The sequence below is a fragment of the Nansenia antarctica genome (assembly GCF_963989245.1).
Source record: "Nansenia antarctica genome assembly, chromosome: 5".
Taxonomy (NCBI): Eukaryota; Metazoa; Chordata; class Actinopteri; order Argentiniformes; family Microstomatidae; genus Nansenia; species Nansenia antarctica.
The window spans coordinates 75,939,961-75,955,388 of NC_137690.1; the positions used below are offsets into that span (position 1 = coordinate 75,939,961).

Here is a 15,428-nt window from a genome sequence, read left to right on the forward strand (position 1 = left end):
GGGAGAGAGGTTAGGACAGTCCATCTGTGGAGGGGGGAGGGGGGAGAGGTTAGGACAGTCCATCTGTGGAGGGGAGGAGGGAGAGGTTAGGACAGTCCATCTGTGGAGGGGAGGGGAGAGAGGTTAGGACAGTCCATCTGTGGAGGGGAGGGGGGAGAGGTTAGGACAGTCCATCTGTGGAGGGGAGGGGGGAGAGAGGTTAGGACAGTCCATCTGTGGAGGGGGAGGGGGAGAGGTTAGGACAGTCCATCTGTGGAGGGGAGGGGGGGAGGGTAGGACAGTCCATCTGTGGAGGGGAGGGAGGGGGGGGAGGTTAGGACAGTCCATCTGTGGAGGGGGGAGAGAGGTTAGGACAGTCCATCTGTGGAGGGGGGAGAGAGGTTAGGACAGTCCATCTGTGGAGGGGAGGGGGGAGAGGTTAGGACAGTCCATCTGTGGAGGGGAGGGGGGAGAGAGGTTAGGACAGTCCATCTGTGGAGGGGAGGGGGGAGAGAGGTTAGGACAGTCCATCTGTGGAGGGGGGAGAGAGGTTAGGACAGTCCATCTGTGGAGGGGGAGGGGAGAGAGGTTAGGACAGTCCATCTGTGGAGGGGAGGGGAGAGGTTAGGACAGTCCATCTGTGGAGGGGAGGGGGGGAGAGGTTAGGACAGTCCATCTGTGGAGGGGGGGGAGAGGGAGAGGTTAGGACAGTCCATCTGTGGAGGGGAGGGGGGAGAGAGGTTAGGACAGTCCATCTGTGGAGGGGAGGGGGGAGAGGTTAGGACAGTCCATCTGTGGAGGGGAGGGAGAGAGGTTAGGACAGTCCATCTGTGGAGGGGGAGGGGGGGGAGGTTAGGACAGTCCATCTGTGGAGGGGGAGGGGGGGGAGGTTAGGACAGTCCATCTGTGGAGGGGGGGGAGAGAGAGGTTAGGACATTATCATATAAATAATAACTGAGTCACTTCAGACCAAAGCACTGTAACACCACTGGGGGGCAGCAGAGCACTGTAACACCACTGGGGGGCAGCAGAGCACTGTAACACCACTGGGGGCAGCAGAGCACTGTAACACCACTGGGGGGCAGCAGGAGCACTGTAACACCACTGGGGGGCAGCAGGGAGCTGTAAACCACTGGGGGGCAGCAGAGCACTGTAACACCACTGGGGGGCAGCAGGGAGCACACTGGGGGGCAGCAGGGAGCTGTAACACCACTGGGGGGCAGCAGAGCACTGTAACACCACTGGGGGGCAGCAGGGAGCACACTGGGGGGCAGCAGAGCACTGTAACACCACTGGGGGGCAGCAGAGCACTGTAACACCACTGGGGGGCAGCAGGGAGCGTCGACAAGACAGGAGGCAGCTCAACCTTGTATTTGTCATGCAGAGTAAGGCCACTCAGAGGGGGGGGGTGAGGGGGGGGGGGGCACAATCAGCCTGACAACCAGTAGCGCTAGATCACCTGACCTCGTTTAACAGGCCACACATGGAGAGAACGGTGACATGGAGTCATGAGGGAGAGATGAACAGGTCACAGCTCTGTCAGGTCGCCATGACACCAGTGTTGTTGACACACACACGGATAATGAACTAACCTCAGAACACACGCTCTGCTGTAGAAGCTGCCCTCAGTCACAGATACGTAACATGGAGAGGATCAACTATATAGTAACTGGTTGGTGTGTGTGTACTGTTATGGGTGTCTTGGTCTTTGGTCTGATTTACTCTAGATAAGCACAGATCTCTGTTAGATGCTGATCTCTCTGTGTGTGTGTGTGTGTGTGTGTGTGTGTGTGTGTGTGTGTGTGTGTGTGTGTGTTTGTGTGTGTTTGTGTGGTGGTTAACTTGCCTTGTTCTTTCCCTTCATGGCGCAGTCTTCCAGATCCTTCTCTGATGGAGACCAGTCCAGCTGAGGGAGGGAGGAGGAGGGGGGAGGGAGAGCAGAGAGGAGAGAGGAGAGAGGAGGGGAGAGAGGAGAGGAGGGAGGAGAGAGGAGAGAGGAGAGAGGAGAGAGGAGGGGAGTGGAGGGAGGAGAGAGGAGAGAGGAGAGAGGAGAGAGGAGGAGAGAGGAGAGAGGAGAGAGGAGAGAGGAGAGAGGAGAGAGGAGAGAGGAGAGAGGAGGAGAGAGGAGAGAGGAGAGAGGAGAGAGGAGAGAGGAGAGAGGAGAGAGGTCAGACCACCATATTGATCCAGCTGGTCTTGGTGTTTGGGGATCTCAGCCACGTTAACCCTTGGTAGGGAGACACCTCACACACACACACACACACACACACCTCACACACACACACACACACACACACACCTCACACACCTCACACACCTCACACACCTCACACACCTCACACACACGCTCCACAAACTCTCCGTACGATGCGTATCTGAGCAGTACAGGGGAGGCTGGGGGAGGTAGAACACCAGGGGAGGCTGGGGGAGGTAGAACACCAGGGGAGGCTGGGGGAGGTAGAACACCAGGGGAGGCTGGGGGAGGTAGAACACCAGGGGAGGCTGGGGGAGGTAGAACACCAGGGGAGGCTGGGGGAGGTAGACATCGGAGGACGGGCTCACTGACAGCCTCCCCCTGGACCAAACAGGCTTATAAAGCTACATGACACTCAGACACATCCAGGGTTAAAGGTCAGACGGTGAGGTTGACTAAGGCTTAAAGGTCAAACGGTCAAAGTCGTCAGAGGGTTAAAGGTCAGAGGGTTAAAGGTCGTCAGAGGGTTAAAGGTCAACTGAGGGTTAAAGGTCAGAGGGTTAAAGGTCAACTGAGGGTTAAAGGTCGCCGCCCACCTTCGTCCTCAGCACCAGGGCGTCCGGCCGGCTGGCGTCCAATGAGATCACGGCGTCCCTCGCCCCCACCAGCAGCGTGTCGCCGTCGTCGCTTAGCAACAGCGTGGTGGTGTTGCCGACGTCAGGGCTGGAGAAGGTGGCCAGCGGTCGCCCTGGCGACCCTGAGAGGTGGGGGGGGGGGGGGTTAGGTTAGAGAGAGAGAGAGAGGGGGGGGGGAGGGAGGGAGAGAGAGAGAGGTGGGGGAGAGAGAGAGAGGAGGTGGGTTAGATTAGAGAGAGAGAGAGAGAGAGACAGGGATGCAGCTTGAGTCCAACCCTCTTCAACATCTATATCAACAGTTTGGCAAAAACATTAGAGCAGTCTGCAGCACCTGGCATCCCCCTAGTAGACACAGAAGTCAAATGTCTACTGTTTGCTGATGACCTGGTGCTGCTGTCCCCAACCAAAGAAGGGCTACAACAGCACCTCGACCTTCTATACCAATTCTCCCAGACCTGGGCCTTGACAGTGAATCTCACTAAGACGAAAATTATGATTTTCCAAAAAAGATCCAGCCTCCAGCACCACAAATTCAAATTCTTCCTAGATACAATTGCCCTAGAACATACAAAGAATTATACCTACCTCGGCCTAAACATCAGCACCACAGGTAGCTTCAACAAAGCTGTGAACGACCTGAGAGATAAGGCAAGGAGGGCTTTTTACGCCATCAAAAGGAACATCAAGTTAGACATCCCTATTCAAATCTGGCTCAAATTATTGGACTCCGTTATAGAACCCATTTCCCTCTATGGTTGCGAGGTCTGGGGTCCACCTGCCAACCAAGATTTTGCAAAATGGGACAAACACCAAATTGAGACTCTGCATGCAGTATCCAACGTAAAACACCAAATAACGCATGCAGAGCAGAATTAGGACGATACCCAATAATTATACAAATTCAAAAGAGAGCGTTTACATTTTACAACCACCTAAAAGAAAGTCACCCTGACACGCTCCACAACAAAGCCCTTACCCACAGAGAGACTCTAGGGAGATGCCCCCTCAGCCAGCTAGTTCTGGGACTCTCACAGTCACAAGCAGAGCCACCTATTAGACTAAACCAAATTATAAGAAAACAAAAAGAAAATTACCTGACACATTGGCAAGAATCAACCAAAAACCAGAGCAAATTGGAATGCTATTTGGCCCTAAACAGAAAATACACAGTGGCAGAATACCTGAGTACTGTGACAGACCCAAAGCTAAGGAAATCCTTGACTATGTACAGACTCAGTGAACACAACCTGGCCATCGAGAAAGGCCGCCACAGGCAGACCTGGCTCCCCAGACCAGACAGACTGTGCACCCACTGCACACAAAACCAGGTGGAAACAGAGCTGCACTTCTTAACTACCTGCCAGCTGTACAAGGACATCAGGGACACATACTTCCCACTGATCACCAACATCCAGGGAGACTTTGAGGACTTGACCAATGTGGAAAGGCTACCATATCTGCTGGGTGAGGTACAGCAATGTGCAAACACAGCAGCAAGATTTGTTAGCTGCTGTGATAGAAAAAGGCAATCAAATGGGCTAAAACCACCATAAGAATTGAAATAAGTTTTATTTCATTTATTTATTCTAGTATGTAATCTATTTGTAATCTATTTATTTGTAATCTAGTATGTAATCTATTTATTTATTCTAGTATGTACATTGCATTCTTTTTGTTTTTGTTTTTTATCTTCACACTTCACATGCTTTGGCAATGTAAATGTATGTTTCCCATGCCAATAAAGCCCTTTGAAATTGAAATTGAGAGAGAGAGAGAGAGAGAGAGAGAGAGAGACAGAGAGACAGAGAGAGAGAGACACAGAGAGAGAGAGAGAGAGACAGAGAGAGAGACAGAGAGAGAGAGACAGAGAGAGGGAGAGAGAGGGAGGGGGGGAAGAGAGATAGACAGAGAGAGGAGGGGGGTTAGGTTAGAGAGAGAGAGACTGAGGGGGGGAGGGGAGAGAGAGAGAGAGGGGGGGGGTTAGGTTAGAGAGAGAGAGAGAGAGAGAGAGAGAGGGGGGGGGAGAGAGAGAGAGAGGGGGGGAGAGAGAGAGAGAGAGGCGAGGTGGTAGGTTAGATTATTAGATGGTTAGATTCAACTTTAACCCCATCTTCATCTTCTGCAGCAGTTATGAACACTTCTATCAATGTATTTTTATCCATAAACTATTGTCTTATTGAATGTTTTATGTATTTACTTCTTATATTTGCTTTGGGTCGTTGTCCTGTAGGTAAAGGCCGGGGCGAGCAGCCAGCAGGGGGCAGGGCTGAGCAGCCAGCAGGGGTGATGCCGTCTATAAGAACACGTCTGATCTGATGACTGGAACGACCAACAGAACCAACAACAACATTTCAACACAACGGTCCAATTGAAATGAAAGATGGTTAAACAAAACACATGATTGAATACATGTTGGTGGTAAATTACATCTAAACTTCTAAAGGATTATCAATCTACTCATCTAAAAAACACACCAGACACTGCCACTATGTTCACTTCTCCTCTGACTACCTCCACTGGCCACCAGGGGGCAGCCTGGGCACCCAGAGGACAAACTGAACTACCAAACCCAGATAGAAACAAGTCATTGTTCATTGTTGTTGAAACACTGAGGTACTGCAGAGGAACATGTCTTTGTTCAGGTCATCTGAATAGTTGTATTGTTATTTGATGATTAAAAGGAGTAGCTCATCATTGGGGTCAGGGTTAGGGTCATTTGGGTTAGTCCATTCCAGGGCACCCCCCCCCTAATTCCTGGTCTGTTCTGGAGAGACGAGGGGTTGTAAAGTTACCATAGGCACACATGTCTGACTCTATAAACACTTTAAATACTGCAGGCCTCCATTACAGGGTCTCAGTAAGGCCTGTCTGATTAAAGGATGAATACAAATGAATGTGACACAGTCTGATCATTTGGTCCGCATGTTGGCAACCCATCAACATGTCCTGACTTTTCTTTTGAATCACAACACAAACTCGCTAGTCAAGCCAAAATCCTGCAACAACGCAATGGATTGGGTGAGTAATCCCCACTGCTACCTAGTTAACTATAACACTACTTTACATTGTTACCTAGTTAACTACAACACTACTTTACATTGTTACCTAGTTAACTACAACACTACTTTACATTGTTACCTAGTTAACTACAACACTACTTTACATTGTTACCTAGTTAACTAGAACACTACTTTACATTGTTACCTAGTTAACTACAACACTACTTTACATTGTTATCAGGCTCACAGAACAAGCTGTGTTCGTTGACTAGCGACGTGTCGTTGATTTTCAACAACGCTGAAACGTGTTTCACATATTACATGTCCGACCATTACATCAGATCCCGACACGAGGACTGAGTGATCAGACTGTGTCACAGATGTCATGTTTGCGGACTTCTCTAGAATGTGCTTTGCAAGGACGTGGTTTTGGTTTTTGTTCCGTTTCTCTGGCCCACAGCCGGCTGGCTGACAGGCTGGCAGGGATGTGGTCTGGTGTTTTCTGACCCGCGCTGTGTTGCAGATTTCAACACTGTCATATGGCCCAACATGTGACATGTGACCGCCAAGACAGCCAGACCAGAGCTGAGGCGGAGACAGTAGGCGTGTCTGAGCTGAGATGTTCTGAATACTATATATATACTATACTATATAGTCATTACAACACTATTTTTGAATAGTCAGTGAAGTAGAGAAGCACTTAAACTGTCACTCAAACTCACAGCAGAAGAAGAAGAAGAAGAAGAAGAAGAGGAAGAAGAAGAAGATTCACACAGAGTGAGCGCCGCAGCTCAAAGTGAGTGACATCCTGTGCTGTAGCCATGGTTACCCCTCCAAGGGCGCGGGGGGGACGACAGATATATATATATATATATACAGTATATACGCCAGCTAGCCGCGTAGCGACAGCTCGCTCTGTGACAGCTCTGTGGCGTCTTGCGAGGCGCAGCTAAAGGAGGCCGCACGGAAACACCACAACACCCTGCTCTGGGTCGCAGAGGAGCGAGAGACGAGACAGAGAGATAAGATCGGTGGAGCGGTGTAACCGTGGAAACATCTGTGTTTCCTGGTTTCACCACAGAGGTAGTCAGAAACACACACACGCCGACCCCAGGCCGTTCACTGGGTGTGAGAACTCAAACCACAGGCCTCTACTGGGGGGCTGGAGACTCATGAGAGTCTACCTCTCTCTCACCAACAAACACCCAGAATACTGTCGGTCCCCACTGGCAACATAGATTAGATCAGATTAGATTACATTACATTTTACTGTCATCTCAGACAGGCCTCTCTACACGGGCTAGTCTAGTCTTAGAATGTCACTACAAGCTGTTTCAGAAATAAGTTTGACTAGCCGGGTCTATCATCATGAAGTGATTAAGGCAGAGGAGAAATTAGCACAAGATAACATGCAGAACTCATCCTCGATGGAGGAGGGAGCATGGGACCACGTGTGGTGTGTTTACAATGAGTCTGAAGAGGAGGGGGAGAGCGCCGTCTCCTCATCTGGCCCACAAGGCCGAGGAGGGAGTGTGGCGTACCGTTATGTCCCAGAATGGGACCTGGCTGGACGCCTGTAGACGAAAGAACTATGACACAGGCCAGCAATCTTTGTAGGAGACCCCTCTGTCGTGTGTCAGTAAGAGTATAATCTGTTTCGCCTTAATAGATATGTCATCTTAATAGATATGGGAGCCGAATTGACAAGTGGTCCCATTGGTTGTGAAAAACAAAAACAAACAGAAAACACAGACATCTGAGCACACAAGCTGTAAGATTGCGTCAGGGCAGAGGGGGGAGATTTGGCTGTATCTGCAAGGACACACACACACAGGTCCTGCAGGAATAATCGAGAGTGTGACTAAAATGTGCATCTGGTGTAATTGAAGTTAAATGGCATTGTCTTACAAATGTGATCGTTGCATCTCAGTATCTCAATTTGACAACTGCTTCTGGGGAAATTGTAAAGTATTGGGTTTCAACACTCCAAAAGAGGGACAATAATGGCATGGGTCACTGGTGCAGAGCCTTCGAACTACAGATCTACACTGTTTAGAGTGTGGGGGCCTATTCGGGGTGAAGATGACATAAAATCACAGCTGATGTCTCAATATGTCCCCCACTGTACCATACCTACAGGTGTGTCTGCAGGGAAAGATATGAGTGTTGAAACCAGGGGGGTGGTTATAACAGAAAGTGTGGAGGTTATAAGAGTTTTGCCTGAAAGTTAGAGTTAAATGCAAATGATTAGGTTTCAATGGGAAGCGGGAAAAAGTAAAATTAGAAAAATAGCAGCGTTGAACAAAAACATGTTTTGAGAAAGAATACAGTGGTGTTTGAAATTCGAAGATACTGCTTGGTTGGTTTGTGTCCTGTGTTCCAGACAACAATCTGGTTGGAGCTGGAAGAGTGCGGCCGATGAAACCAGGGGGGGGGAGAACAACCAGGCCTCCTGTTCTCACACGGCCCAGCAGAGATAAGGACTGGATTGGGGGAGAGCCGAGACGAGTCTACAGGAGGAAGGGGGAGATCCACCTCTCTTCGAAAGATTAAAGATTGAATATCGAACATTGGGAATATTGGACTGTGGAAAATAAAAAATGCAAATTAATTAATCTTTCTTCCCTAGGTGACTCTGGTGAATGGGAATGTGCTGTAGGTTAATATGATGTAAACAATATGGTTATGAGATTGCTAATCCTCTTTTTTACAGTAAAAGTGTATGCATTAAAGATTAGACAGGGTAGGCTGTGGCCTTTGACCAATGTCTACTAATCAGGTTGTTGAAAAATACTTTTCTAAAAACAAATGACTTGTTTTGGTAGTGTTATTGGAGTAACTATCATCTAGCAGGAGAGATCTATTCTACTCTCGAGGAGGGTCAATTAAGGGAACAGAACAGTAAGGTTTTGTTTAAATTAGTCGTAATGTAGGGGTCGAACTGATGGTCAAGGAGGTGAGAAACTCGCATTTGGCGATAACGAGACAGGGAGGTCTCTGTAGAGATTTGGACACCACCTGTGTTTCTACATCCTTGACCATGGATGACCGTTAGAGTTCCAGGGAGGGGGTCGGTATCCGGTCAATCAACCGGACCCTGACTAGCGGAGGAACCGAGGGGGGGGGGGGCTTTTCTCCCGCATGATTTATGGCTGATTTTCTTAAAAGTTGTAAGGATGGTTAAGATGTAGGTGTATTTCTTCCTAAAATGCTCTGGGGGTCAGTACAGAATCAGAGCTGTCACCAGTTATGTTTTGCTAAAGCTTATCTGAAACCAGGGACACATCGACCGTGAGTGCTTTGCAGGAGCTGATTCGTCTGTTTTCAGCCAGGCCAGTATACAATGGGGCCTGGCTGAAAAACGTGTAGGTGCCTCATATATGTTTGATTATTATTGATTATACATTGATCTTTAAAATTCTGTAACTTGTTGTTTAGAATTTAGGGGGGATTGTTAGACCTGACTGATTGTCTAGCAACATTTATGCTTCTGTCACTCAGACACACACACACACACACACACACACACACACACACACACATTCTGTTCCTTCCAGGTCAGCCTGCTCTTCAGGGGTAGCAATAATGCCACAATATGCAGCAATAACGCCACAATATGCAGCAATAACGCCACAATATGCAGCAATAACGCCACAATATGCAGCAATAACGCCACAATATGCAGCAATAACGCCACAATATGCAGACTCGAGAGGTTGTTATCTTAAAGACCTTGGGGGTTAGGCGCCAGGGCACAGACAGAGGGTGGTCAAGATAGATGGGTTAAGCTGCCGAGGTCTGTCCTTGGTAGAGAGAGTATTTAAGCCTGTCTGTATGTCATAATGATGTCGTGGAATGGTCGTTGAATGCCGGATGCTGGTTACCGTGCTGATGAACCATTCGCTGACTGTCTTAATAAATCAAGTACAGAGATTCCGACCCGTGTTGAACATTCTATTTCCTTGTCAAATCCGTGTATGCTGCGCACCTGATCTATCCTGAGATGACACAACGCATTTAAGATCACGAAATCCTCGATAGATCGATCCATAACACCTAATTACCGACAAGAAGATTCTACAATAGTATCAAATGTTCATTGTCATTTTTATTTTCTTATGCTCCTCTTGCTGTATTTTTAAGTAATGTATGTAAAGCACTTTGAATTGCCCCTGTTGTATGAAATGTTCTATACAAATAAACTTGCCTTGCCTTGGCTAATGTGCAGAAGTATATATATACTATATATATAAAGAAGCTATATCAGGAGACATACACAGTATGTGAGGCAATATACAGTCTGTGCAGAGGCAGTAATGTAAACATAGACACAGAGGTTCAACAGCTCCTCAGACAGAGAGGCGGGGCGCCACACAGTGCAACGTTCTCACCGCTGTGCTTAGAAGAAGCTGCTCTTTAATAGACTGATCTGCACATGAAGATATCAAAATAAAGCCCACTCATAGATCTATACCCAGTCAAACATCCCACACAACCACAGGTGTACACACAACCACACACACACACACTCACACGCGCACGCGCACGCGCACTCGCACGCACGCACGCACGCACGCACGCACGCACGCACGCACGCACGCACGCACGCACGCACGCACGCACGCACGCACGCACGCACGCACGCACGCACGCACGCACGCACGCACGCACGCACGCACGCACGCACGCACGCACGCACGCACACACACACACACACACACACACACACACACACACACACACACACACACACACACACACACACACACACACCCACACCCACACCCACACCCACACCCCCACACACACACACACACACACACACACACACACACACACACACACACACACACACACACACACACACACACACAGCGCATCAGTGAACAGTGTTCTTCTTTGTTCCAGAACTTCTGCTTATTGACAATCGTCGTCACCAACAGGACTGAGCCCTGTGGTTCACCTCCGCAGCCTAGCGTACCTACAGCCATGCCCAGGGGGGTGTCACACCAACATCATCCATGCCTGGGGGGTGTCACATCAACATCATCCATGCCTGGGGGGTGTCACATCAACATCATCCATGCCTGGGGGGTGTCACACCAACATCATCCATGCCTGGGGGGTGTTTCATCAACATCATCCATGCCTGGGGGGTGTCCCATCAACATCAGCCATGCCTGGGGGGTGTCCCATCAACATCATCCATGCCCTGGGGGGTGTTACACCAACATCAGCCATGCCTGGGGGGTGTCACACCAACATCAGCCATGCCTGGGGGGTGTTTCATCAACATCATCCATGCCTGGGGGGTGCCACACCAACATCATCCATGCCTGGGGGGTGTCCCATCAACATCATCCATGCCTGGGGGGTGTCCCATCAACATCATCCATGCCTGGGGGGTGTCCCATCAACATCAGCCATGCCTGGGGGGTGTCCCATCAACATCATCCATGCCTGGGGGGTGTCCCACCAACATCATCTATGCCCTGGGGGGTGTCACACCAACATCATCCATGCATGGGGGGTGTTACACCAACATCATCCATGCCTGGGGGGTGCCACACCAACATCATCCATGCCTGGGGGGTGTTTCATCAATATCATCCATGCCTGGGGGGTGTCCCATCAACATCATCCATGCCTGGGGGGTGTCCCACCAACATCATCCATGCCTGGGGGGTGTCACACCAACATCATCCATGCCTGGGGGGTGCCACACCAACATCACCTATGCCCTGGGGGGTGTCACACCAACATCATCCATGCCTGGGGGGTGTCACACCAACATCATCCATGCCCTGGGGGGTGTTACACCAACATCATCCATGCCTGGGGGGTGCCACACCAACATCATCCATGCCAGGGGGGTGTCACATCAACATCAGCCATGCCTGGGGGGTGTTACACCAACATCATCCATGCCAGGGGGGTGTCACATCAACATCAGCCATGCCCTGGGGGGTGTTACACCAACATCATCCATGCCTGGGGGGTGCCACACCAACATCATCCATGCCAGGGGGGTGTCACATCAACATCAGCCATGCCTGGGGGGTGTTACACCAACATCAGCCATGCCTGGGGGGTGTTACACCAACATCAGCCATGCCTGGGGGGTGCCACACCAACATCATCCATGCCTGGGGGGTGTCACATCAACATCATCCATGCCTGGGGGGTAGGGCTGCACGATTTGGGGAAAAAATCGAATTGCGATTATTTGGACAGATATCGCGATTGCGATTAATTTGCGATTATTTTTTTTGAAAATAGCAACAAAAAAAAAAAAAAAAAAAAGGGGAGTTTTTGTAAAGTGTGGCCATATCTCCGGCTAGGAAGGTCGTATCAACGTGCAGTTTGTTTGTACGTCTTCAGGGGACTTAGAGGCTCCCTCCTCTAGCACCCCCACAGCCCGAGCTACGAGTGAAAGAACTAAACTTACATTGGGTTGCTTTAAAGTTGGGTTGCTTTAAAATCAAGCTTCAGATTAAAACATGTGATGGAGCATTACTAACCTGACTCAGGTGGTTTGTTTCACACAACCATCTAGGAAAGCTTAATTGGAAGCTGTTTGGAAAAGGGCAGGTACTTTCAAAAAATACTTGGCAGGTGATTGGATGAATCTATCTATCACCTATTTTCAGAGAGCATTACCACATGATACCATCAAACTATTAACTGCTCTAATTCTAATGCAAGGATGAGAACTTAAAAGATATGAATTGGGACAACATATTTATTTATGTTTTTTTTAAACAGCAACACCATTTTGTTTCTCTCAACAAGTGTCTTTTTTTTTTACGTTCATTGACGTTGACGTTCATTGACGTTGAATCCGACGCGCTGTATGACGTATCCCATACGGGTAGTGGTGTTTCTCAACCCTCTCCTCGGGGCGCCCCAGCCGCTCCACATATTTGATCTGTTCCACCACCAGCTCACCTGATTCAACTAATCAAGTACAAAGCAATTATGATTTGGACTTGATTAGTTGAATCAGGTGTGCTGGTGGTGGAACAGATCAAATATGTGGAGCGGCTGGGGCGCCCCGAGGAGAGGGTTGAGAAACACATAGTGAGTTGGACTTGTGATCGGAAGGTTGTGAGTTCAAATCCCGCCTGAAACCACACCACTACTAGTGTGCCCTTGAGTAAGGCACTTAGCCCTGTTACTCCAGGGGGAATGTCCCTGTAATTCGTAATTGTAAATCGCTTTGGATTAAAAAAGCGTCTGCTAAATGGCAAAAAAAAAAAAAAAAAAAAAAAAATTGTAAAAAAAAAAAAAAAAAAAATCGCAGGCAAATCGCAGGCTTTGCGGTTAGCTAATCGCGTCATTTCAAATCGCGATTTCGATTTAAAATCGATTAATCGTGCAGCCCTACTGGGGGGTGTTACACCAACATCATCCATGCCTGGGGGGTGTTACACCAACATCATCCATGCCTGGGGGGTGTTACACCAACATCATCCATGCCTGGGGGGTGTTACACCAACATCATCCATGCCTGGGGGGTGTCCCATCAACATCATCCATGCCTGGGGGGTGTCCCATCAACATCATCCATGCCTGGGGGGTGTTACACCAACATCATCCATGCCTGGGGGGTGTCCCATCAACGCCGCAACAGCGCAGGCTGAGGGCGTGTTGAAGGGAAAGTCACACAGGTCTGCAGAGCCCCCGCTCAGAGATCACGGTCAAGTGATCAAGAGGTGTTTCCCCTCACCCCCCCACCCACAGAGAAGGGTGGAGAGAGAGAGAGAGAGAGAGAGAGAGAGAGAGAGAGAGAGAGAGAGAGAGAGAGAGAGAGAGAGAGGGGGATGGCAGAGAGAGAAAGTAGGGGGGGAGAGAGGGGGGGAAAGTGGAGAGAGAGAGAGAGATAACGAAGAGAGAGGGAGAGAGAGAGATAATGAAGAGAGAGAGAGAGAGAGAGGGAGAGGGAGAGAGAGTGGTAGGGTGTCTCGGTGATCATGTCCTTAAACAACCCCAAGTTTGAAGGACTTGGCATGAAATAATCGTAGTGTTCTGACACGTCAAGCATAGGCATTGGCTGTGCCTTGTCACGTCCCCTTGAGGACACCTGTTAAGGTTCCCACGTATTGGTTCTCCAGGACCAGAGCGTGTATAAAGGAGGGCGCTCAGCCCAGTAAGCTACGTTAGTTCTGAAGAGACGTGGTTTCAGAATGAGGGGTGCTGTAGTTCTGCTTGTCTTGCTGTTCTGTCTGTCTGGGTCAGGGGCTCAGGGAGAGGGTGGGGGGGTCAGAGAGAATGACGTCCCTCAACTGGGTCACGGGGAAGATGGAGAGAGCAGGGAGAGTCGGACCACCACATCTGACCTCTGGGCTGAGCTGAGAGTGATGAATGAGAAGCTGAACATCCTGGGGGCCATCGTGGTGGAACAGAGAGTGGTGCTGAGGACCATGGAGACCAGAGTGACAGCCAGCGAGGGTCAGGTGGACGACCTGAAGAAAGAGAATGCAGCCATGGCGTGGAGACTGGCGGTCAGCGAGGGTCAGGTGACTGAACTGAGAGGAGATGTGGGGGAGATGAAGACAGAGAATGCAGCTCAAGCAGCAGAACTGGCAGTGATGGAGTTCAGAGTGACAGCCAGCGAGGGTCAGGTGACTGAACTGAGAGGAGAGCTGAGTGTCACTAAGGCTGAAGTGCAGGTCCACAAGAACAAGGTTGAGGACCTGGAGACAGAGAACGCAGCTTTGGGGTTCAGAGTGACCGCCAGCGAGGGTCAGGTGACTGAACTGAGAGGACAGCTGAGTGTCACTAAGGCTGAAGTGCAGGTCCACAAGAACAAGGTTGAGGACCTGGAGACAGAGAACGCAGCTTTGGGGTCCAGAGTGACAGCCAGCGAGGGTCAGGTAGAGGACCTGGAGACAGAGAACGCAGCTTTGGGGTCCAGAGTGACAGCCAGCGAGGGTCAAGTAGAGGACCTGGAGACAGAGAACGCAGCTTTGGTGGCCAGAGTGACAGCCAGCGAGGGTCAGGTGGAGGAGCTGAAGAGAGTGAATGCAGAGAGACCAAAGGTGGCGTTCTCTGCTGCCCTAGGTGCTTCGATAGGACCTGTCTCTGGTCATACCACCCTGGTCTACAAAAACATCATCACCAACATCGGCCAAGCCTACAGCCCAACCACAGGAACCTTCACAGCACCAGTGAGAGGAGTCTACTACTTCAGATTCACTGCCTTTGAAATCGACGGCTCATCAGTGGTTAGGGTGATGTTGTATAAGAATGACCAGCAGATGTTGTTTGTTGCGCAGAACACTAATGCAGGGCTTCAGTCTGTATCCAGAGGTCTGACTCTCCAGCTGGAGGAGGGAGACTTGGTCTACATGCGCCTTGAGTCAGGCCTCAGCCTCTATGATAATGAGGCACATCATCACAACACCTTCAGTGGCTTCCTGCTCTTCCCTGTGTGAACAGATCAGCTGTCCTGACGAATTCAGATGAAAAGTGTTAAGAGTTCCAAGAGCTTCTAATGTTCCTCTGACAACTTCTCATTAAACACGGTTCAACTTCTCATTAAACATGGTTTTAACAACAAACAAAGATCTCCTCTGTCCTGTGTTGCTTCTCACCTACACACTCTGACAGAGGCCCACG

General features: G+C 49.7%; 1 protein-coding gene across 1 annotated transcript in view; it reads right to left on the minus strand.

The window, feature by feature from the left end:
* Positions 1-15,428, minus strand: part of sema4ab (sema domain, immunoglobulin domain (Ig), transmembrane domain (TM) and short cytoplasmic domain, (semaphorin) 4Ab) — a gene marked incomplete at both ends in the record, with an annotated part of 37,523 nt that overhangs the window by 14,821 nt on the left and 7,274 nt on the right. Inside the window, 2 exons of the mRNA XM_080531986.1 lie at positions 1,826-1,885; positions 2,770-2,930. Of these exons, the coding sequence (XP_080388112.1) occupies positions 1,826-1,885; positions 2,770-2,930 (221 nt within the window). The remainder of the gene's footprint in view (positions 1-1,825; positions 1,886-2,769; positions 2,931-15,428) is intronic.